Here is a 22,118-nt window from a genome sequence, read left to right on the forward strand (position 1 = left end):
TCGAATCTTATTTATTCAGGTGGCATCATAAAATGCGTTTCTTTGGCTCGGCCTTGGCCGTCTCTCTTACCGTACACACAGTGTGGGAAATGACATCTTTGTCGGGATAGCGTGTTTCTTTACATTTTCTTTACTATTGCATAGCTATGGCGTTTACTATATCCGAAGGACAGCATTGAGGGCACGTGATGGCCGAGCACCATTATGAGGATTAGCTGGACTTGCACTGCATAGGTACAGGGCAAGAATGAAATATAATTTTATCACTCCAATCCTCAAAATGTGCCTTTGTCGTGAAGCCGTGCGCGTCTTGGTACGCTAACATGTGCGGAGAGATGCGGGAATGACGCGCTTGCGCTTGCCCCACTGCCGCGGCTGCAAGTCACGTAGCTCAGGTCGCAAACACGTTGCCTACGTTCCGAACTTCTGTTCACAATCAAGCTCGATGGAAATGCAGGTACCTTCCAACGAGACCTGATGCCGGCGTACTTTTTCCACCTTACCTTCGAGCTGTATCCCTCGCGCTCGTCGCCGGACAAGACGTTTCTACCTAACGACATCTTCGACTCGAAGCTTCCAGCCCATCGCCGAGCGTCGTGGGGCTCCTATCCCCCGGCATCACGCGCATACAACCATTTCCCGAAACCTATAGCTTCCAGCAGTGAGGCCGGCCAAGCTGTTGCTGCCCGTGAACGCACATCTACCGCCCGTCGGTTCAGTCATCGCACGCGACCATCCTTCTCAGACCACCACGATAGCCCGGTACCCGTCGTCAAACCGCCGAAGAGGCCGGGACACAGGCGAACACAAAGCTTTGCACACAGGGACTGGCGCTTCGACACCATCTCCATACTGAGCATCGACATGAACCCGAGCACCGGCACTGAACTCGATCGAGCCCGCCTCAAGCATCCCTCACACGCGCCAAATGCCGGTGGTCTCGCGACCAAGGGCAAGTTCATACCCTCAGATCTGAAAGACACAGACGTTGGCTGGGGGGTGGTGCATCTCTATCGCGATGGACAGGACACGCCAGGCTTGTACGATGAGGTGGATGGAGCGAGCAAGGACTTCAACGAAGAAGACTGCACTACATTGTGTATACTGGCGGTGCCCTCATACATGACACCTTCCGACTTTCTCGGCTTCATGGGCGAGCAGACGAGGGAGGACGTCTCGCATTTTAGGCTCATCCGGACAAGCAGAGCGAACAAATACATGGTGCTGATGAAGTTCCGGGAAGCCAAGAAAGCGAGGGCGTGGAGAAAGGAATGGGATGGCAAGGCCTTCAACAGTATGGAGGTAAGACAAAGGACTATTATAGTCAAGAGGTCGCAGCTGACAGAAACAGCCTGAGTACTGTCATGTCGTCTTTGTCAAGTCGATCAACTTCCAGAACGGCGACTCAAACCGCGATCCCACCTCGTATCCTGACCTCACGAACGATCCCTTCGCGCCCGCGCCGACCAAACAGCCCACGGCTCCTCATCCGCCAGCTAGCACCCTACCTTCACCAGCCGACGGACCATCAATCGCTACTTCGCTTACCGCGAAACCACACGCTCCACCTACACCTGCTCTGGTCGAGCTACCAACCTGTCCTGTCTGCCTCGAACGCATGGACGAAACGACTGGCCTCCTCACCATTCTCTGTCAGCACGTCTTCCACTGCGCCTGTCTGGAGAAGTGGAGAGGCTCAGGCTGCCCAGTCTGTCGCTACACACAAAACGATGCCTTTACCTCAAATCGGGGCGCGGACGGCGAGAGTCCAGACAACGAGTGCAGTGTCTGCGGATCCACACAAAACCTCTGGATCTGCCTAATCTGCGGTAACATAGGATGTGGCCGCTACGACTCAGCACACGCGTTCGCTCACTACGAAGCAACAAGCCATACCTACGCAATGGATGTGGTAACCCAACACGTCTGGGACTACGCAGGTGACGGCTACGTCCACCGCCTAATCCAAAACAAAGCAGACGGAAAACTCGTCGACATGCCCGCCTCGAACCAATCCTTCAGCGCACCCGGCATGACCGGCTACTCCAACGACACCGTCCCGCGCGAGAAGCTCGACAACATGGGCATGGAGTACGCCTACCTACTCACTTCCCAACTCGAATCTCAACGCGCATACTTTGAGGAACAGCTCGAACGCGCAGTCGACAAAGCAGCAAAAGCCGCCTCCACCGCCGACGAAGCAACCCGATCCGTCGCCTCGCTCTCGCAAAAGCTCGACCAGCTCTCCACCTCCCAGTCCGAAGCAACAAATACCATCGCCTCCCTCACCCGCGAATCCGCGCGCAACGCCCAGAAAGCAACGTCCGCGTCTGAACTCGCGCGTAAACTCACAAAGCAATACAAAGAAGAGCAGATTGTGAATGAGAGTTTGATGGAGCGGATTAAGCATTTGGAGAAGAAGGCGGAGGAGGCTGAGAATAAGGTCAGGGAGCTTGAGGCCCAGAAAGCGGATCTTGAGGAGCAGAATCGTGATTTGAGCTTTTTCATCAGCGGCCAGGAGAAGTTGAAGGAGATGCAGGGGAATGAGGTTATGGGGTTGCAGGAGGGTGAGGTTGAGGGGGCGTCGGTGGAGGTGGGTGAGAAGAAGGGGCGGAGGAAGGGGAAGAAGAAGGCTTGATGTGGTATGGGGTATGCCTTAGGAAAAGTGTGAGGTTTGAGGCATTTGTGTGGAGTTTATCACTTAGCGGCATTGGCATGGTCATGGCTATGGCCTGGGCTAGCGGAGTTGGAGTTGTCAGACATCAGATACCCACTTAGACCGTTGAATAGAGTCCTGGTTAGGGCTTTCCGTACCACATCGATTATTACCATCATAGTCGTCTTCATCACATATTGTCACAAAACACCCGAGTGTTGAAGATAGATGACCTGAATTCTCCCGATCAAAACTCCCATATCAAACATTATACGCCCCAGCCCATACCCATGCATCTCAAACATTGCGCATGAACAATAAAAAAAAGGAGCGCAACAACAAGTATATGTATACACTATACACGCGTTCCATTCATGTATCTGTGTCGTCGGAAAGAAGGTCAGAAGGTAGTAAAACACAACGTCGTTGCCCCCCAGGCAAAGGGAAGCCAGCCGTGTCGTGTCGGTCGTGAGAGTCATGTCATATGCTAAGGTCGTGATGGGAAAGAGGGAGAGATATTCGTTCAGGACCCCAGGAATGCCAAAGAGAGAGTGTGTCGTGAAAGAGATCCAATGGGGGTGGGAGATGGAAAGGATAAGATGCATGCTGTGATTTGATGTTGATTTGACGATGTGACGATGTGAGATGGAATGCAGTGGAGAGGTGATTAACGCCGTTGTATCCGTGTTTGCGCCGGTGGGGAAAGCATGTCGATATGATGGGTTTTGCGTACGATGATGTTGAGCTGGACAGGTGGTATCCAAGGAGGAGATTTCGAGAGTGGCTGTTGGGTACGAGATATTAGGCTGGTATCCAAGTGATAGTAGATGTTGGACAGATAGCGAAGTCGAACACCTCAAATCCAGTCATCGTCTACTTTGTTCGTACTGCCAATGGCAATCTCCCGCTCAAAGCCCAGTCCAAGACCAAGCCCGACATCCATCTTAGGCGGTGCCATGAGCTGTGGTGGAGGTTCCGTCTTCTTCTTTGGGCTCTGCTTGGCTGGGCTCACGCTACCGCCCTTGCCATCGCCAGCACCCATACGCACAGTCTTGACGTCCCAGTCGTCTTCGAGAGCGGCGCCGATCCAGACTTTGACGCTGTCGTGGACAGCGCCGTAGTACTTGGGGTTGCAGGCGCGGAGGTGGCCGAGCAGTTTCTCGAAGCCTGAGATCTTGAGTTCGGAGCGGAACTCGTTGCGTGCGGCGCGTGTGGGGAGGGAGGCCATGATGCCGTTCAGGAGGTCGATGTGTGTGGCGAGGTAGTTGGTTGCGTCCCATTCTACGCCGCCGACGTAGGGTGCTGCAGGCACAATTGCGCGTTGACCCGGGAAGTGGGTTTTCGCGTACGACTTCCCTTCCGTGGGTTTGGGGGGGACGGGAATGACGTTGAGGTGGTGGATGAAAATCCAGAAAACTTCTTTGGTGACGTTCGACAGCTCCTTGCACCAGACCTGGTAAGGTCGCTGCGTGTGCATCTGAAGGATGAACGGAACAGTTGAAGCCTGCTTCTCCTTGACAGGATCTTTGAGGTACTTCATCAGCTCCTTAGCGCGGGTCTCCAGCTCGCCCTCTGGTGCCATGGAGATGTGGGCGAAGATGATCTCGATGATGAGTTCACGCGTAGTAAACTCGCTCGGACCTTTGTGCTCTTCGTCGAAAAGCATGGCCAGTAATGCTGGGTACAGTGTCGACGAGATCTCATTGAGTTGCTTGAGAGCCGTGGCGGTTGTGCAGAGTCCCTTGAGACATCGAAGGAGTTCGTGCAGAAGCGTGTCTTCGTGGTCTTCGCGCCATTCAATCTCCATGATGCGGTGAAGCAACGCGACCAGCTCAGTCATACCACCATCCTGGATGAAGTTGTCAACCCAGTCGACAGTCTCGTTACGGATTAACAGGCGAAGCTTGTGCAGCTTGCCGACTTCGACGTTCTGTGGCTTAGGCGTCTTCTTCAAGTAGGAGATGAACTCGTCGGCCTTGACCGATTTCGCTCCGTTGGACACAGAACGATCAGAAGCATTGGACCTTAGTGACCTCATAGACGGAGACTTGGGAATAGGCGCTGGTTTTGAGTTCGTCTTCCGTTCGCCCGATTCGCCCTTCTGCTTCTTCGTCGGAGAGTCACTCCTGTTGAAGGTGAATGTTCGGCTCCGCGGTCGCTCACGCTTAGTAGAGTTGGCTGACTTGTCCGCTTCCGCCTCATCCTCTGCATCCTCGACGGCAGATCCATGTCGAGACTTGGACGACTTCTGTGGCGCCTGCTTGGTGTTCTCGCCAATGGAAGACTGGGCGGAGTTTGTTCGCGAGGTCTGGGGTATGTCGAGTTTGTGCATGCGAACGAAGTCGGCCTTGACCTCAAGCTTCAGTGTCCGCATCTGAGCGCGTTGGTGTGTGGGAATGTTTCGAGATTCCTGATATCATTAGCAGGTAGTCATTCGTATTTTGGGATAGCACTCACTAGAACCTCCTCGAACTCGGCGTCTACCGCCTTTGGATCGAGCTTGGCAGACGCCGGAGCACCGTCAGCTTGCTTTGACTTTCCGTTAAAGGCAGCAACGGCAGCCATGACTCGGTTCTGCTTTTTGGTTGTGGCTGGCGGCGGCGGCGGCGCCATGGAATTGAGACTGTAGTCCTTACTGCCGGTGTCGGTACTAGCCCTACTGAGTACGGGTCTTGCCGGCTTTACAGGAGAGCTCTCCCTTGTGCGTCCCTCGTTGCCCTTGGTGTCTGATAGAGGAACGCGCTCGTTGCTCCGCTTGCGCGAGAAGGTCTCAAGCAAGGATGCCGTGGAAGTCGACTTGGGAGCAAACATGGACTTGGGCCGCTCTTTCGGGGCAGGTCGGAGGGCTGGCTGGCCGACCTCGAAGAAGTTGCGCTGCTTGGTGGGCGAGTAGTCTTGGGGAGTGTAGAGGGCAATCTCCTCCTCGACGCTCCGTCGCTGATCGTTAAGCGGGACTTTGCTCGTGGTGGTGACTTCCTGTTGGGAGCTGAACTCGGCCCAGATGGGAGTACGAGGTGGGGCCTTGTCGTGGGAAGAGCGGGGTGGTGTGGTGTTCTCCTTGTCTCTGCTCTCCTTCACAGGTGACTTGTCTCTCCGGCGCCCGCCGAACATGGCAGCCAGATTGGTCGACGACTTTGTCTTCTTCGGCTTCTCGCCCATCTCGGCCTCTTCCTGAGATGGCCGCGAGTCGAATGACTTCTTGTAGGCCGGCTTCTCCTTCTCCTCCTTGTTCTCCTTCTTGGCCAGTGACCGCAGCGAGACGGAACTGAGTGTCTTCTTGTGCAGGCTCTTTTTGGGGCTCGAATTGACGTCTCGCGACTTGCGCGGTGACGGCGGATTGGTGGGAACGTTCTCCGTCTGATTTGCCGCGCGCAATTGGCTATGGGGGTGGTCTGGCGGCAGGAGCGGCGCCTGGAAGTTGGAGACAGGCATGTACGGCGGGCTCGCTATCTGATTGTTGTGCAGCCCAGCGCCCTCGGTCGGCGAGCGCTTGTGGCCTTTGTTCGCGATGATAGACTTGAGCACTCCAGCTGCAGCGCTCCTGTTCCGTCTATGCGAAGGTGCGGCGGTGGCCATGTCCGGCGTCGACATGATGGTGCTCCAACAAGATGGGGATTGGGGAAGCGTCGACTGAGGTCGGGGCCGGGAAGAGAAGGCTTGAAACGTGGGTTGTCTATAGCAGAAGGATGGCGGGCATATTTGGGGAGGCGATGAGGCACATGTCCGGCATACTTTGTGTTTACCTCGCGGACATGGCGGGCGATCCCCACGGCAACGACACCAGCGCGTGGGGAGCACGCTAGGACCCGCTGGACGCCACATTCATGCGTTAGACATTAAACATTGCACCCGTCATATCTCGCCGTGGTTTACAAGGCCGTTCAACGATGGCCTGCATCTCGACACCTCCACACCACCTGCGTTTCCCCAGTCGCGTCGCGTATTGTTGCCTCCAAACACGCGACCCTCTACACTGGCACCACCCGCTATCGTGTGTTGACATCGCGAAAGAAGCTAGCACATAACCTCCGAGGCACTGACCGCTCACGGCAGCGTCACTTGACAACAAAAAATTGCCTTTATGCACCGCGAGCTTAATGTCGCACTGACGCCAACCGGTATTCACAACACGGGATGCCGTTGCCGGTGTAGGTATAGAAGCGAAGGATGTATATTGTGTTGTGAAGACCATTGTACAACGCCCACTAGCACATTGGCAGGCACCCAACTATTCCCAAATCACAACAAACCACGATGCCGCCCTTTTCCCTGCGTATGCTACCACCATGCTTTCGTCCCATCCTTAGAGTTGGTTCGCCAACCCTCGGACGGTCCTTCTGCGCTTCTCCATCTCTCCGATTCGGATCAGCCCGCCCATGACAGACAATCCTTCGTCCCCACACCCAGTGGTGCCAACGCAGATGCCCTTGGTAGTATCCGCACAGTCACAGACGTTAGGCATGCAAACTGTGCCGATCGGACAGCTGGCTGAGGTCCTGCATTGAAGGATTCCTGGGTCAGAACAGTTTGTCGCATCCTTGTCGTAACAGACACCAGCGCCATCCATGGTCCTTGCGCACCGGCATGACGAAGTTCCGTTTCTGTTGCACAGGCGGTCAAATTCGCAGTTGGAGTCGCATGCACGAGATGCGCACACTCCGTTGTTGCAGAGGTTGCCCGCGACGCACGCGTTGTTGCAGCGGCCACAGTGGAGAACGTCAGTCGCGAGGTCGCGGCAGGCGCCGTCACAGAGACCAACGCCAAAGCCTCCACACACGGGTGGGCTGGGCGTTGCGCTCGTTGTGGATGTAGTCGACGATGTATCGGTTGTTGAGGAAATCGATGTAGTGCTGAATGACAGCGAAGAAGATGATGTCGAGGACGACGGACTGCTAGTAGACATGCTCGAATCACTGGAGGTTGAAGTTATGATTGTAATTGTTGACAGCGAGGAGGACGAGTCTGTGGTGCTCAATGAGAACGACGATAAACTGCTGACAGACGTGCTTGAAACACCAGAGGTTGTCGGGTCTATAATAGTGGACGATGACAGCGAAGACGACGAGTCGGTGCTGCTCGCTGAGGACGACGAAGGCGATGAACTGCTAGCCGATGTGCTCGAAGCACTGGAGGTCGGAGTCAAAGTAGTGGTTGATGACAATGACGACGACGAGTCCGTGCTACTCGTTGAAGATGACGAACTACTACTTGCAGACGAACTTGAGTCGCTGGAGGTAGGTGTTGCACTGCTTGAAGATGAGAATTCAGTACTACTAGTTGAGCTCGTCGAGACGCTGCTGGAGGAGCTCGATATGTCCGATGTGCTTGATGAAGAGCTGCTGGAAGAGCTTTCGGATGACGTAGTACCTGGCGAGGAGCTTGATGTCATGGTGGATGATGAAGACATGGAAGAGCTTGACATGCTGCTTGTGGCAGGGACTTCTACCGAGGAAGTCGAGGAGCTGCTTGATACCGTGGACGAGGTGCTTGAAGTGGCGGGGGGCTCAGTCGAAGTACTAGATGAGCTACTCGAGCTCGTGCTGGATACATCGCTTGTGGTAGATGACGATGTGCTCGAACTACTGGACAAGCTGCTAGATAAGCTGCTTGAGCTAGTAGACGAACTACTAGATGTTGCAGATGAAGAGCTGGAGGAACTGGATACAGTCGGTGTACTTGACGAGCTGCTAGGCTCAATCGACGATGCTGAAGAGCTAGAGGAACTGGATGAAGTTGGCGTAGTAGACGAGCTAGACGAGCTAGACGAGCTACTACTGTCGGTCGAGGATACTGAAGAGCTTCCCGTGCTTGAAGTACTACTCGAGGTTGTGGATGAAGAGGTAGGAGAACTGGTTAAAGTTGGCGTGCTAGACGAGCTGCTGGATTCAGTCGAGGATACTGAAGAGCTTCCTGTGCTGGACGACGACGTAGCCGAGCTCGAAGAACTATCCGTGCTCGAGGATGACGAGATGGTAGAGCTAGTGCTGCTAGAAACACTACTGGACACCGAAGACGAGGTAACCATGCTTGAAGTTGAAGAGCTCATCGAAGACGATGGTGTGATGATTGGGCAAGATGTTCCGGTAATTGTAACGCTGGTATACGTTGTAGTCTCAATATCTGTCACAGTCTAGAACATGATTAGCTGTTACCCATCGCACACTGACATAAAACTTACGGTGCTAAGATAGGTGATAGTATCTTCGGTGATGCTCGCACATCCGCAAACAGATCTGTATTCTTGCGAGACACAGGCTTGGGTGGCGTATGTAGGCACTGGTCCAAAGACGGTGGTCGTGGACCAGTTAGTTCCGGTTGGCAGTGCTTGTCGAATCCATAGTTTTTCTTCGTCGGAAGTAATGGGCTCATCTGTCGGAACGGGCAATACCTCCGAAGGGCATGGTGTTGTCAGAGTAGATGTCGTAAGAGTAAAGGACGTGATAGTGGTGCTGGAGTAGACTGTTAGTGTGTTCGACAGACATCTTGATTGGAATACAAACATTGGGTACCATATGACACTTGTAGTAAGGAAGTCATCGCAATCTTCTCCCGCCCTGATTATCTGACCGAATCCGCCGCTGCCGAAAACTGCGCGGAAGCAGTCATCCTCATTGCATTGCTGTCTAGTGTCGAGCACGGCTGCCAAAGCCACGGACAGGCTGAGGAAGGTAGAGAAGGTAGAAAGCTTCATCGTTTTCTAGTAACGAGTGTAGGTCGGACTAGGCTGATGAGCACGGCTACCAACCAAAGCAGCTTGAAGCAACCTTTATAAGTCGCCCTCACTATGCCAAAGACTAGTGACAAAGCTGGCGTGGCCAAGCCTTCCTTCTGTCTTTCCGAGAGGCCCTCATCTTCGCTCCAACATTCTGGTTGGTGTAGGTGGCGTCGCTGTGAGACTTGACGGTGGTCATCATTCTCAAGCAGAAGGCTTCTGACTCAGAAACTAGGGCATTGATCAGTGTCCTGAAATGGCGCGTTGGTGTTCAAGAAGTCATTTTCCGTCGCGAAAACAGCGACATTGCAAGGCTGTCGGTCATGTGTAGGGAAGCAGTGGATGATGCAATGTTCTGCTTCGCCCAATGTGTCGCATCTTGCAGAGGGGTTCGATATCATGACGTTTTTGTAAACAACTGGACTGGAACTGTAGTAGTATGCTGGCACAGCATCTCGCCATATTGTCGCATCGCCAACTTTTATACGATGATCTAGGCTTCCATCGGTAGGCTGGCGTCAGTAGCGCATGCAGGTACAAAGTCGTCAGACCAGCTTTCCATGATAGGCTAGAAAGACAGGTCAGCCGCTCTATGCGACGTTCATCTATTATCTCCAAGTTCCACTGTAGGGTGCATGTCTTGACACTTGCGATGGCTGGGACATTAGAGCAGCAACACTAGTAGTGAGACTGTGAGGTACTTGGCATCATGACGGCCTCGTAACTGATCGTTCAGCTTCTGCCGCAGTGCCAAAATTCGCATGTAAGACATAGGTTTTAGCTCGGTAATGTGTGTCCTCCTGAGCTATTCCTACGTTTAGCACCAGCTCGCCCGGAGAATTAAGTAACCTTCTAGATGTACCGAGTGTTGTGGTAATTGCGAAATATTCGTATTGGAGTTCAGGAGTCTGATCATGGCGTTTTACTAGTAATAAGCTAAGTCGTACAGACTGTCTGGGCGTCCGAATCGAGGAGCTATGTTGTAGAGCTCACGCCACCACTTGGTGTGTGCGACAGTATTTGCGCGGCCTGAGATTTAGGCCGGTGGGAGGAAGTTAGCAAAAAGCATTCCCTGTATCAAGCAATACATGATGCTACCTCTGATAAACCACCTGGCTGTTCGTGAACGGTTTGCTGCCGGGCGAGTACTTTGTGAATCAGCCAACCACGTAGCGACGACTAGATACCACATCGGATAGCCGGAAGCAATTCGGTTCACAATCTGGACGTGAAAACTGGTAACGGCTGTTGCAGCCAGTAGTAATTGCGGGAGTGCCAATTCCGGTAGCTTGCATATCGCGGAGGTTCCGTTCCTGGATTTGGCTGTTTCACCAGTCTGGGGTACAGGACGCCCACGCAACGGGCGTGGGACACCGCTGCGGAGAATGGTGACACTTGATGTGAGGAGTAGCCACGAAACTGGTGCCGCTAGTATGAACAGAGGCAGATTTGAGATGGTCCAGTAACGGAAGAGTCCTACGTTCCTGGAAGAGGTCAGACTAGTAAGTCATCGTATTGGGGTAACTGACCAGTAATGGCTTTGTACCCACGAGTAAATGCTCGGGAAGGTCTTGTCACACCACGGTCTAGTTCCAGTGCCGCTGCCTCGGTCGCAAAATTCCGTGTATGCCAGATACTGCGGCCCGAAGAATGCCAGGGCTATCAGACTACCTGCCATGCATGTGACAAGCATCCTTCTTACATCTGGTATACGCAACTGCGCAGACGTCAGAGAGGGCATGTACTTAGCGACATCGTATAGGAGGATTAAGCCGCTGAGTAGACCGTTGCTTCGCATCAGTGTAGCTGCTGCGAAAAAAGCACCAGATCCAATCTTCTGAAAGTCCGCTCGAACCCATGACATTCCAGTCTCAGCCGCAGTTTGAGATTGAGCATAGAGGAGCATGCCTGTGAAATTGAGCAATGAGAACATGGCTTCGGCATACGGTGCACTCATAAAAAGAGAAGCTGGCGTCAGGATATGCAAGACAGCGGCGATGAATGGGATGATCTGTCGCCGTTGAGGTTCCAGGACCAAGGTCAATAGGCGATACAGCACTAGCACAGAGAGGAGGTGGCATATGTTGGAAAGGATGATTCCGGCCAGAGCATAGTAGTGCAGAGGAACCTGCGCATCGCCAGCCATCACTGCGAGATATCAGTGCCGACCCAAATGACTGGGCCTCTGGTGCTCACATTGACCGGTTAGTCGCAGGAGATACGAGTACGCCCCGCTGAAGGCCCACGCTTGTTCGTGGACATGACCCCGCTCAGCTGCTTTCACAAAGTACAATGCGTCCCAGTGGAGCAGATTGAGGACAAAACGCTCATAGCGGGAGGTGACATCCAGCTCAACATGACGCCGGGCGCTCGCGTCGAGCAGTATGAGACCAGAGGTGTCGTATCCGGGACCTGGGCAGAATGCAGCGAGCGAGAGGAGCAGCGCTTTCCATAGGCAGAATATGGCGACGAGCTGCGCGTTACGCCCTTTCGCGCCGAGATTGATCGCGTTCATGATCTCGCATTGAAGTTGTCGCGGTCGATGATGGATGGTGAGGCACCACGCTACCATTGGGCAGGTACTAGCGCCGGCGAAACGTTCTTCCCCACCCGCGCGCACTCGCTTCTCTGGATTTCGGTGCCGACAACTTTTGCGCCCGCTTTCGAACGTTCGTCAAGTCCACCGTCGTCAATCTTTAATCGTCGCCGCCAACACACCAGGTAAGCGCATATCCGCCATGAATGCTCGGTAGCATATCACAATCGCACGTCTCTACATGAGCGTGTCGCATACAAATGATGGCTAGAGTGGAGAGCGGCTGAAAGGCCCTCTCGCTCTTACGAGATTCAGACCTATAGTGAATGAACATTCGCTAATGGTTTCTGTTCTCTATGACAGCCTCGACAATGCCTCCCAAAGGATCCGGAAAGAAGCCTGCGGCTTTCCCCCAGGCCACTTCTAAGTCGTCTGCCGCCAAGAAGCAAAAGGTCTGCCCATTCCCCAAACATTCAACTACAACCGCTCACAATGGAACAGAACCCTCTCATCGAGAAGCGTCCTCGCAACTATGGCATCGGTCAGGACATCCAGCCCCAGCGCAACGTCGGCCGCATGGTCCGCTGGCCGTAAGCAAACCCCGATCCACCGCAGATGGCAGATACTGACAATGTGCAGCGCGTATGTCCGTCTTCAACGCCAGAAGAAGATCCTCAACATGCGCTTGAAGGTCCCACCGGCGATTGCCCAGTTCCAGCACGTTGCCGACCGTAACCTTGCCACCCAGGCTTTCAAGATCCTCAACAAGTACCGTCCCGAGACCAAGGCCGAGAAGAAGGAGCGCCTCACCAAGGAGGCCACCGCCGTCGCTGAGGGCAAGAAGAAGGAGGACGTCAGCAAGAAGCCCTACGTCGCCAAGTACGGTCTCAACCACGTTGTTGGCCTGATTGAGAACAAGAAGGCTTCCCTCGTCCTGATCGCCAACGACGTCGACCCCATCGAGCTCGTTGTCTACCTGCCCGCTCTCTGCAGGAAGATGGGTAAGTGACTTGAATGCGCATATCAGCATCGAACTTTCACTGACATACATCAGGTGTCCCTTACGTTATCGTCAAGGGCAAGGCCCGTCTCGGAACGGTCGTCCACCAGAAGACCGCCGCCGTCCTCGCCCTCACTGAGGTCCGCTCCGAGGACAAGAACGAGCTCCAGAAGCTCGTCACCGCTGTCAACGACGGTTACCTCGAGTCGCACCACAAGGACGCTGCCCGCCACTGGGGAGGTGGTATCATGGGTGCCAAGGCCAACGCCCGCATGGAGAAGAAGAGGAAGGCCATCGAGAGCGCTATCAAGATCTAAGCGGGTCCTGATGTGCTTTCTCGATTTCATGATGACTTTACGGCGTGTCTCTTATCTCTGCATATAGTCGGTTCACAATACCAACGGAGTTTAGGAGGGTTAAAAGCGGTCGGCAAACGACTGCATTGACTGGAATCAATCACGATAACGCACGCCATTCGCATGATTTGTTGCTTGTGATTATGCTCTGATTATATACGTTGAATTATGACTACCGCCTTAGCTGCACTCGCAGTCGAATTGCTGTGATCCCACTTCCAGTTCCGATGGATGCGACAACCCACCCTAGAAGTTGTCGATCCTCGTGCCGATACTGCGCTCATTCGCTATGCGAACAAGGTCACTGCCCACCACGACGTCCGTAAGACCCAGTCCCACACTCTTATAAATCACATTCCCCTTGACCAACCACTCAATCAAGCTCTTATGCGCCTTGTCCTCTCCTTCATGATGTTTCTCCTTCTTCCCACTACTCCCTCTCCTAGCCTTCTCCGTCTTCTCCCTCCGATTCATCTCGCACTCGCCCAACTCCACACCCCCGGTATCCAGCCCCTCCGCCTCCATCATTCCCTTCCCAGCCAAGCACTCCCATCTCCTCCTCTCCGCATCCCTCTTCAACATGACCAACTCCCCTATCTCAACAACCTGATCCGGACCCAACCCCGCCTGCACCACCTCCCCACCCTCTTTCAAAGCCTTCTCCACACTATCCACCACCACTGCCCCACTCTGCTTTGCGTGCTTGTGGAAATGGCGGTGGCCGTGCTCCGGCGCGACGTTTTGGCGTAGGATATCGGGGTGTAGTTCTGTGGCGAGTGGAGAGAGGGAGCCGATGGCGGCTATGTAGCGGCCTTTTTTTCGGCCTTCGGGGTTCGTTAGGATGGGCGCGGGGAAGAGGGGCGTGGGAGAAGCGGTGCAGAGGAATAGGACGGATGAGGAGCGGAGGGTGGCGTGTAGGAGGCGGGGGTATTCGCCGTGGCCTGGGGTGAGAATTTGTATTTTAGGGCGATGGAGGTATTGGTGTTGGGTTTCTTTTCCTGTTGAGCCTTCCTCTGAGCCTGATGCGCGGCGGTAGGTGGGTACGTGGTTTGGATCTGGGTTGAAAGTCGAAGGAGCGGAGTCGGGATCGTATAGCTTTTCCAATAATTGGTGTACGCGTTCAAAATCCCGATTTATGATATTGAGATGATGGATATCCGGTCCGCGTAGCAGGAGGGCAAGACGAATGTGCCAGTACGCTTGTTTTCCTGCGCCAAAGACTGTCACGTCGTGAACGTTTGCTCGTTTCTTAAAGAGCATTGTGCTTGCGAGAGCGGTGCGGAAGGCTGTCATTTCGGAGGAGTTTAGCATGGCGCGAGGGTTTCCGGAGCGGTCGAAGAGAGTGAGACTAGTATTTGATGCCGATGTTTGGGTTGAAGCGAGAGAGGCTGTGGTTGCTGAGCTTTTACTCGTTGGTGTTGACTGTTGAGATAGAGCGACTGAGCTCATCGATGAAGTAACAGAGGCTGTGTCCAAAGAGTTGGACTCTGGACGTGTCGTTATTTTGACCCCGAGACCATCGTTGCTGCGAATAGTCAGTCGATGCGATTGTCATGCATGTGTATTTGCAAGAACTATACATACCTGCTTGCCGGCGCAACCGTCATCATCCCTCCATCTTTGGTCTTCACACTCGTGCCTGCAGACTGAAAAGTCTCACAACATCCATTATTGTCGTCTTCTTCCGTGCTGGTAGAATAATGGTGCAGCGCATCAGCGAGGTTCTGCTGCAAGTCGAGAATGTCTTGTTTGGTCAATTGCAACAAGAGAGTGCGCACATCTGCGTCAGTAAGTACAGTCAATGGCATTGTAGATTCGATGATGGGGTCGTGTCGGAAAACGAGTGCTGTTCATGTGTCGCGCAACAAGCGTTGATTTTATTGTTGATGGTCGGAAGGCTCAGGGTATGATGTCACATGTGCAGGCGCAGGTACAGCGGAGCGGGGGAGGGGCAAGCGGCTTTAAGCAGGAAGGAGCGCGCGTCGGGTCGCGACTGAGTAAGCAAAAAGGTTCATTGTGTAAGCAAGAGACTATCTAGAAAATGCTATTTCCACTAGGCGCCACTGATGCAGAGCCTGTTCATATCGCTCGTAGTCATGACCCGTCCGATCTAACTTATTGTACATGTTCGTCGCTTATGGTATCACTGAGCGTCGTTCGTAATCTCCCATTCGCCGCATAGCTGTCGTTTAAGCAAAGTAGCTCTTCCACAGCACACCCTCCAAGTCCTCCAGTTGCTCTTGTTCGAACGCCTGAGTAGAGGTTAGCACAGTTCACAAACATGTCAGAGTAGAAACTTACCTTGACATCAACATGCCAAGTATCCTGCCTAGTCTTCTTGAAGTCTGCCAGAACAGTCTTGACACTCTTACCGACCATGCCTGGATCAGCCGCAGCTTTCCTAGCCAGCGTCGCAAGTACGTCGGGCAACCAAGCTGGCGGAGGGCTCTGGTACGGGAAAGCTTGAATAAGCGCACCAAGACCCAGCACAGCTGCGTGGCGTGTCAGGACGAGCTTGCCTTGTTCTGTTGTCGGTGTTCCTGGGTTGCGCTTCTTTGGCAATGGGTTCTTGTTGAGCTGCTTGGTAAATCGCTCCTTGAGTGTAGAGACTTGGCGGTCACGGAACGCAATGGGCGAGCAACGAATCATGCCTGACAGCGTGGTGGCAGCACCCATGCGTACTTCAAGTTGTGTGTCTGACAGCATGGCGGAGACGCAATCAAACATGCTCTGCTGCTGTTCCTCGCTCATTAGGAAGAGTCGGCGGAAGTAGATGACTTGGATGTTGATGAGGATTCTAAGACGCTGATGCCAGCTTGTCGCGTTGCGTCCGATGCGAATGAGAGCAGAGATGAAGTCTGAGTCCTCACCTTGGCGATGCGGGATGTTGGGCAGGTGGCGGAAGACGTGGTAAGCGAGCGACTGCAATTCAGGGTCCTCCTTGATGTCCATCATGTGTAGCAGCTGCTCCATGAACATATCGGGGAAGAACCTAACGAGCGAGGTACACTCGTACGAGGAGAGCGTAGAGTCGAGCCAGAGAAGAACAGTCTTACCACCTGACGTGTACGACGAAGGTGTCTGTTGACCTGCCGGACGCTCCCCGCGCCAGACCTCAAGACGATCAAAGACCTCGGTGATGGTTTTAGTGAATTCTTCCGTAGGTTGGTAAGGGCGTTCACCGATCGACGAAGCGTCCTTTTGCGCCTTCATCAGCGTGTCGACATCCTTGTACGATTCGTGGTAACGTGTCCTAAAGATACTCGCGATGGTCTGGCCCATGGCTTCTCGCACGCCCTTGTACGGATGGTCGAGATGCTTCATGAAGTCTTCCAAGATTGGCTTCTCGAGACGGAAGTGCCAGCCCGCATCGCAGATACACTGCGTCAGCAAGTGGACTTTGGAGCTCTCTTTGAAAGCGGCGTTAGACTCCATGTCAAGGCGGAAGCTAGCTAGCCAGTCGACCAGCGGCCATCCTCGGCGTGGATCCTTCGACTGCAACACAACATGTAGGAAAGTAGTCCAGTAACCGGAGTTCTCTGGTGTCAGTCCGTCTTGGAAGATGCCACGAACGATAGGGAAGACGTATTCCCATACGGCTTCGCGCTGGTCTGCCTTAAGATCTGGGGCGCATGAGAGCAGTGCGGCCATGATCTCAGCGGTGGCACGATGCTGATGCTTGTCGCTTCCATCAGCGTAGACAGACTGGGTCAAATCCTTGATGTCTTCGAACGTCGCCTCGGTCAACCCGCCGAAGACTAGATCGAATGAGTGAGTCAAAACCATCGCGCTTGACATGCGGAACCTGTCGGCGCTGTTGTCACGAGGCTCTTGCTTCATGAAGGCAAAGTAGTTGGAGAACCAGGATCGAGTAAGATGCTTGGCGATCTTTTGGCGGACGCCATTCTCGACCTCATCATACGATAGCTGGGGCGCATTGGGCTTGAATGCGGTCATGCTCTTGTTCCACACAAGCCAGCCAGGATAATCAAAGTCGACGTAGTACTTGGCTTCTGGCTGCGCAAACGAAGCGAGGTACTCCTCGGTCCAGTTTGGATCCTCTGGCTTGGTCGGTACCGAGATCTTATCCGGCAGCTCCTCTTCGCTGAGCAAGTACTTTTCGTAGTTATGTCCAGTGATCGCACGGGTCTGAATAACGGAGTACAAGCCAATGAGCGCTCCAGCGTAAAGGCCTCGAAGACTAGGATGTTGATCGATGGATCCCTTCGCCACGAGGTCGATCATCTCGTCAGAGGCAATGCTGTCGTAACGCATTCCCAGGTTGACAATGATGGCTGCAGTCCGACTGACCTTCTTCCAGTGCTCGGTCTTGGCAATATCGACAAGCTCCTTGGACAGCTCAGCCTTCTTGCCTTCAATGCGAGCGCGCTTCTTCTTGATGTAGTCCCGACGCTTGTTGACTTTGGTATGCACGCTATCCCCTTCGCTAGAGTCGATCGCATACGCGATCGCTTCCACAACCTCCTTCGGGAGGATAACCATGCGCTCCATTGCCTTACCCATGTCCATGATTTGGAAAGTAGCGTTAGTTGCTAGCTTCTGCACTGAAGGCTTGTCGGCACCGGTAACCTCGATGAACGCTTTGATGAGCTTCGGCGTAAATCGCCAGTCGCGGCTGATGGTCTTCGCCAGGCTACCGAACAGAAGAGTGAACATCGCACCCTTAATGCGAGGGTAGTCACTCTCGGCAACAGCCTTGACGAAAGCATCCAGTAGAGGAGGAATGACAAGAGGCCTAGCACCCAGCACGCACTTAACGGCTGACTCATTGGCTGTCTGTGCAGTGCGCCGGATCTCTGTGTAGACTGAGATACTGGATTCGGCGAGATCAAGCAGCAAGATCATGTCGAGATCGGTCTTGGGTCGTGGGTTAGCGTTGTGCCGTAAACGCTGCAGATGATAAACGTTTGCACGGCGAACCAGTAGAGGTCGTGGGTATTGCTTTCGCAATCCACTGAACCGGAAAGGTCGCTCGTCGTTCTCTAAGAGCCTAGAGATTCTATCAAGCACATGGGCAGATCGCTCGATGCCAACATCGATGAACCACGACCGATAGGCGTTGTACAAAGAGTTGAAGCACGGCACGTCGTCAGGCTGCTTCTCGATCAAGAATTGATGTACGTTGTGTAGCATCTGACCAACCTGTTCGCGAAGATCGTGAATGAGGTTGTAGTTATCATCGCCACGACGCAGAGGGTAGCCGGCTTCGTACTGGAAGGTAGGCTTGACCTCTTCGTCTTCGGCTTCTCCTAGACCAGCGTCGTCATCGATGCCTTCTGTGTCCATCGCGTCGGCATCAGAGTCATCATCAGACTCGGTGGCGCCATCAGCAGCCTGATCATGCCGAACATCAAACAAGACGGAGATACCGGAGATGATCAAGCGCAGCAGAACAAGATTTCGAGAAACCTCGTCGGACCAATCTTTGCCAGTGCCTTCGCGCTTTATCGGCGAGTCTGGTTGCGTCAGGGCTTTGAGTGCCTTCATCGAGTTGTTGGCGTGAGTCTCGAAAAGCTTGACAGCGAAGTCAATCTCGTCGGAGCTCGGAGTGTGCCACTTGATGTTCAGCTTCTTAATATCGACCTGTCTACCCCACGACTCTGTCGACAAGCCTTGTGCAAGCTCATCTTGCTCGTAGATCGAGTAGTCGATGGTGTAGGTGCAAGTAAGGTTAAGTAGCAAATGATGAATGAAGTTGGAAACATGCACGGTGGGCGTACCGCGGCACTTCTGCTGCATGTATTCTGCAATCTCGAAGAGCTCGTCTTTCCACTCAAGAACTGCGTCACCAACATGGACAACACACATGCTAAGAATGCAAAGGTTCCAAACAAGAGCACGATCGCGGGGAAGTACCTCGGCGCCTGTTGTCCGCGTCGATCCAGCGCCAATCTCATCAATCTCAGTACGGATGCCTGCCAGGAGATGTGGCAACAGACGCTTCAGTGCCTTTTCAGGGTTGATCTTGACAAGACTGTTGCAAATGAATGCGATGGCATCTTTGGCTTGGTGAACGACATGGTTCGTGATGAAGTTTGCGATCTTATCAAGGGCAACATCGTACAGCTCGGGAGAGAGTGCTGCAAGCAGCGGCGTGAAAGCAGCTGGCAGCTGGTTAACCACATACTCTTCAGGAGAGCCACTGCGGACTCTAGACGCATCGGGCAAGTTTTCCAGGAGCGTGAACACGCGACCAAGGAATGTAATCAGGAATTCGTTGAGACCAGTCGTGGATGACCGTAAGATCATTGCCTCATCTTCGTCACTGAGCTCTTCGTCGTAGTTGATCTCAATATTCCCGTTGGCGCTTTCTAATCGTTCGACTTGTGCTGTGATCCATTCCAAAGCAAGCCCTGTGTTACCGCCAACATCATCCGGTGTAGTTGCTCCATCTCGAGTTGTCTCACCCGACGCCTTCCGCGCCTTGGTGAGGTCCTGGAATGGAATGAGGTAGCACACGCCTTGAACGTATTGCAAAGTATGCACAGTCTTTTCCAGGTCGTTGGCGTCAATACCAGGGAGTGCAAGCCCTAGCACAGAAGTAACGTGACACCGGAAGCCCTTTGTCTTAGCCATGACCTTGGAGAGCATGTGCAACGCACGGATTGACGAGATTGTGCGATGTACCTCGACAAGCCCTTGCATTGCGGGGTAGATGCGTTGTAGTGCGCCGGGGAGAATCAGGTTGGGCTCGAGGTGTGCCAGGCTCTGCAGGGTGGACAAGGCGTACTGTACGGCTTTGTCGCTCTTGGAGAAGATGCCCATGAATGTAACCTCTCGAAGACAGAGTACGAAGCGCCTCTTGACCGCGTCGTTCAGCTTCCTCTCTTCTGGCACATCCATCTCCCCGCTGTGCTCTCGATTCCACCGCAGCACAAAGATGTCGGCCAGGTAGTAGACAAACTGCGCCAGAGGTCTAGTCCAGCTACCCGAATTGGATGGGTGGAAGAAAGTCTCCACAGCCTGGATGAGCCCTTCGAGCTTAGTCAGGGTAGAGTCAGAATGCTCTGCACATGCAGGCGATAACGACATGGCGATGATGCGGGCGATGTGGTGAGTCGACGGGTGCTTCCGCGGGTCACGGTCAAGCATCACAGCAAGTCCTGCGCCTAGGTCAACAGTGTTGCTGTATGGTGACGTGGCTTGGCCGACTGGGATTTCCAGTAGCCGCAGGATAGCCGTGAAGATCTGAGACGACTGCTCGCCGGTAAACACTCCGTATTGTGAGAAAGGCACATGCGCCGCAGTCAGGTTGTCCCTAGACAGCCTCGACAGTGTATCAATGTAGTGCGCATCGAAGAGCCGCGACCGGTTGACGAGCGACCATAGATGGAAGAAGGTCGGGAGATATTCTTGAGGCAGCAGCTGCTGCATGTCCTCGGGTGCCGGGTGGGTTGGAAAGAGCAGGTTCAATAGACCAACAACCACGAATGCGTTCTCGCTGAACGATGTGCTGAAGAAGGGCAGAAGCTCTTCTAGTATAGCCGGTATCTCCTTGGGGTCGAAGTACGACTGCGCAAAGGTGCACATCTTCGTCAACGTACGGATATTGCGCTTTACGTTTGGCGGGTGTGAGCCTCCGGATTCTGAGGGCAGGACAAACATCTTCAGCTCTCTATACAGGGGTCGCCAGTCGAGTATGAGGTCTTTGCCGGGTCGCAGGTAATGTTTACGCCTGTCGTCGTGTCAGTCTCCACCCGTCATCCAAACTCTAATGTGTGTCACTTACTTCGTCAGAACCATGAACATGCTAGCGAAGCGCTCCGCGACCAGGTAGTCCAGACCGGGAGCCAGCGCCAGCTCATAGTAGAGCTTCACGAGCTTCACGCGCGTGGTGCGGGGGAGGTCGAACTTGAGCGAGAGCCAGCCTCGGATCTCGCGCGTCCAGTGTACAGCGCCGGGCGCAAAGTCGCCGGCCGAGACGGCAATGTAGAGGTGCTTCAGACATGTGTTGAGGCTCTCTTCGCGATCGCTCTGGTCTTCTGTCTGATACGGGAGGTATTCGAAGTAGGGGAATGTCCGTGGACGGCGCCGGTCGTCTGCTCCGTTGACGCCACCGTTGGGCTGCCGCCAGTCGCTGCCCGGAGACGTTGCCCGCGAGGTATCAGGGCCGGAGCCCGTATCGAGGGCGCTCATGAGCTGTGATATCCGTTCGCTGACCGCCATGGTGCCGGGTGGTGGTGGTCGAGGTTGTGGTGGGGGGTCGTGAGGCGTGTGCCTAGGGCGCAGTGGAGGGACGAGTCTTGGGAATGCGCAGTCATCAATGTACAGCTAGCAATTCACAGTCGAGGGCAGCCGGGACGGATTGACTGCAGACACAAACAGTCAGCAAGTGGTTGAGATGTAGTCGTAGTCACGGGCTGTGAACCACGGAGTAACCGCAGCACGTGGGGCGGGTGAATTGCTGTGCGCGCTGCTTACTCCACAAATGCGCCGTGTATAGCAGATTCCGGATGTTGGGCGTGAGTGCGGGTGGAGATGTAGTCGGGTGCAATGGTTGACGAGCAGTGGTTCATGTGGGTATCCGGCGCCTCGTCCTGATGACATCTAGTCTGGAGCTCCAACCCTGCAACCTTAGGCGAGAGAGCGGCGGCAGCGTCGAGATCGTGGGGGAACAGTCGCGGTCGCGGTCGAACGTTTGCAGAACGACTAATCCACTCGTTTAATCTCAAAGAGACTCGTACGCGCTGCTGAAAGGCGAGGTGCGCGGTGATTCATCACATTCGGACGAAACGCGCTATATATCATCGGACCTCCGCCAGGCACTCGAAGACGCGCAATACACACAGCGGCGACTACGCAGTAAGCTACACGTTTCTACCATCTTCTGACCCGCC

The 22,118-nt window shown here is 54.0% G+C and overlaps 6 protein-coding genes across 6 annotated transcripts; 3 read left to right on the forward strand and 3 right to left on the reverse strand.

Moving 5' to 3' along the window:
* Positions 1-477: 477 nt before the first annotated feature.
* Positions 478-2,638, forward strand: J4E87_006515 (uncharacterized protein; the record flags this gene model as incomplete). The annotated part of the gene is made up of 2 exons (XM_049378120.1): positions 478-1,302; positions 1,352-2,638. 2 exons carry the CDS (start codon positions 478-480, stop codon positions 2,636-2,638), a joined length of 2,112 nt encoding a protein of 703 aa, XP_049232312.1.
* Positions 2,639-3,512: 874 nt separating this feature from the next.
* J4E87_006516 (uncharacterized protein) lies at positions 3,513-6,088 on the reverse strand (the record flags this gene model as incomplete). The annotated part of the gene is given in 3 exon segments (XM_049378121.1): positions 3,513-5,030; positions 5,114-6,067; positions 6,083-6,088. 3 exon segments carry the CDS (start codon positions 6,086-6,088, stop codon positions 3,513-3,515), a joined length of 2,478 nt encoding a protein of 825 aa, XP_049232313.1.
* A 1,386-nt stretch (positions 6,089-7,474) lies between these two features.
* On the forward strand, positions 7,475-8,790 carry J4E87_006517 (uncharacterized protein; the record flags this gene model as incomplete). The annotated part of the gene is made up of 2 exons (XM_049378122.1): positions 7,475-7,482; positions 7,518-8,790. 2 exons carry the CDS (start codon positions 7,475-7,477, stop codon positions 8,788-8,790), a joined length of 1,281 nt encoding a protein of 426 aa, XP_049232314.1.
* A 3,606-nt stretch (positions 8,791-12,396) lies between these two features.
* RPL8B (60S ribosomal protein L8B) lies at positions 12,397-13,221 on the forward strand (the record flags this gene model as incomplete). The annotated part of the gene is made up of 3 exons (XM_049378123.1): positions 12,397-12,494; positions 12,544-12,905; positions 12,959-13,221. 3 exons carry the CDS (start codon positions 12,397-12,399, stop codon positions 13,219-13,221), a joined length of 723 nt encoding a protein of 240 aa, XP_049232315.1.
* Positions 13,222-13,506: 285 nt separating this feature from the next.
* On the reverse strand, positions 13,507-14,571 carry J4E87_006519 (uncharacterized protein; the record flags this gene model as incomplete). The annotated part of the gene is made up of 1 exon (XM_049378124.1): positions 13,507-14,571. One exon carries the CDS (start codon positions 14,569-14,571, stop codon positions 13,507-13,509), a length of 1,065 nt encoding a protein of 354 aa, XP_049232316.1.
* An 878-nt stretch (positions 14,572-15,449) lies between these two features.
* On the reverse strand, positions 15,450-21,447 carry J4E87_006520 (uncharacterized protein; the record flags this gene model as incomplete). Its single annotated transcript, XM_049378125.1, has 3 exons — positions 15,450-15,512; positions 15,562-20,956; positions 21,011-21,447. The coding sequence occupies 3 exons, from the start codon at positions 21,445-21,447 to the stop codon at positions 15,450-15,452; spliced, it is 5,895 nt and encodes a 1,964-aa protein (XP_049232317.1).
* Between the last annotated feature and the right edge of the window lie 671 nt (positions 21,448-22,118).

This window comes from Alternaria ethzedia, assembly GCF_023757985.1.
Source record: "Alternaria ethzedia strain BMP 0044 chromosome Unknown scaffold_15, whole genome shotgun sequence".
Lineage (NCBI taxonomy): Eukaryota > Fungi > Ascomycota > Dothideomycetes > Pleosporales > Pleosporaceae > Alternaria > Alternaria ethzedia.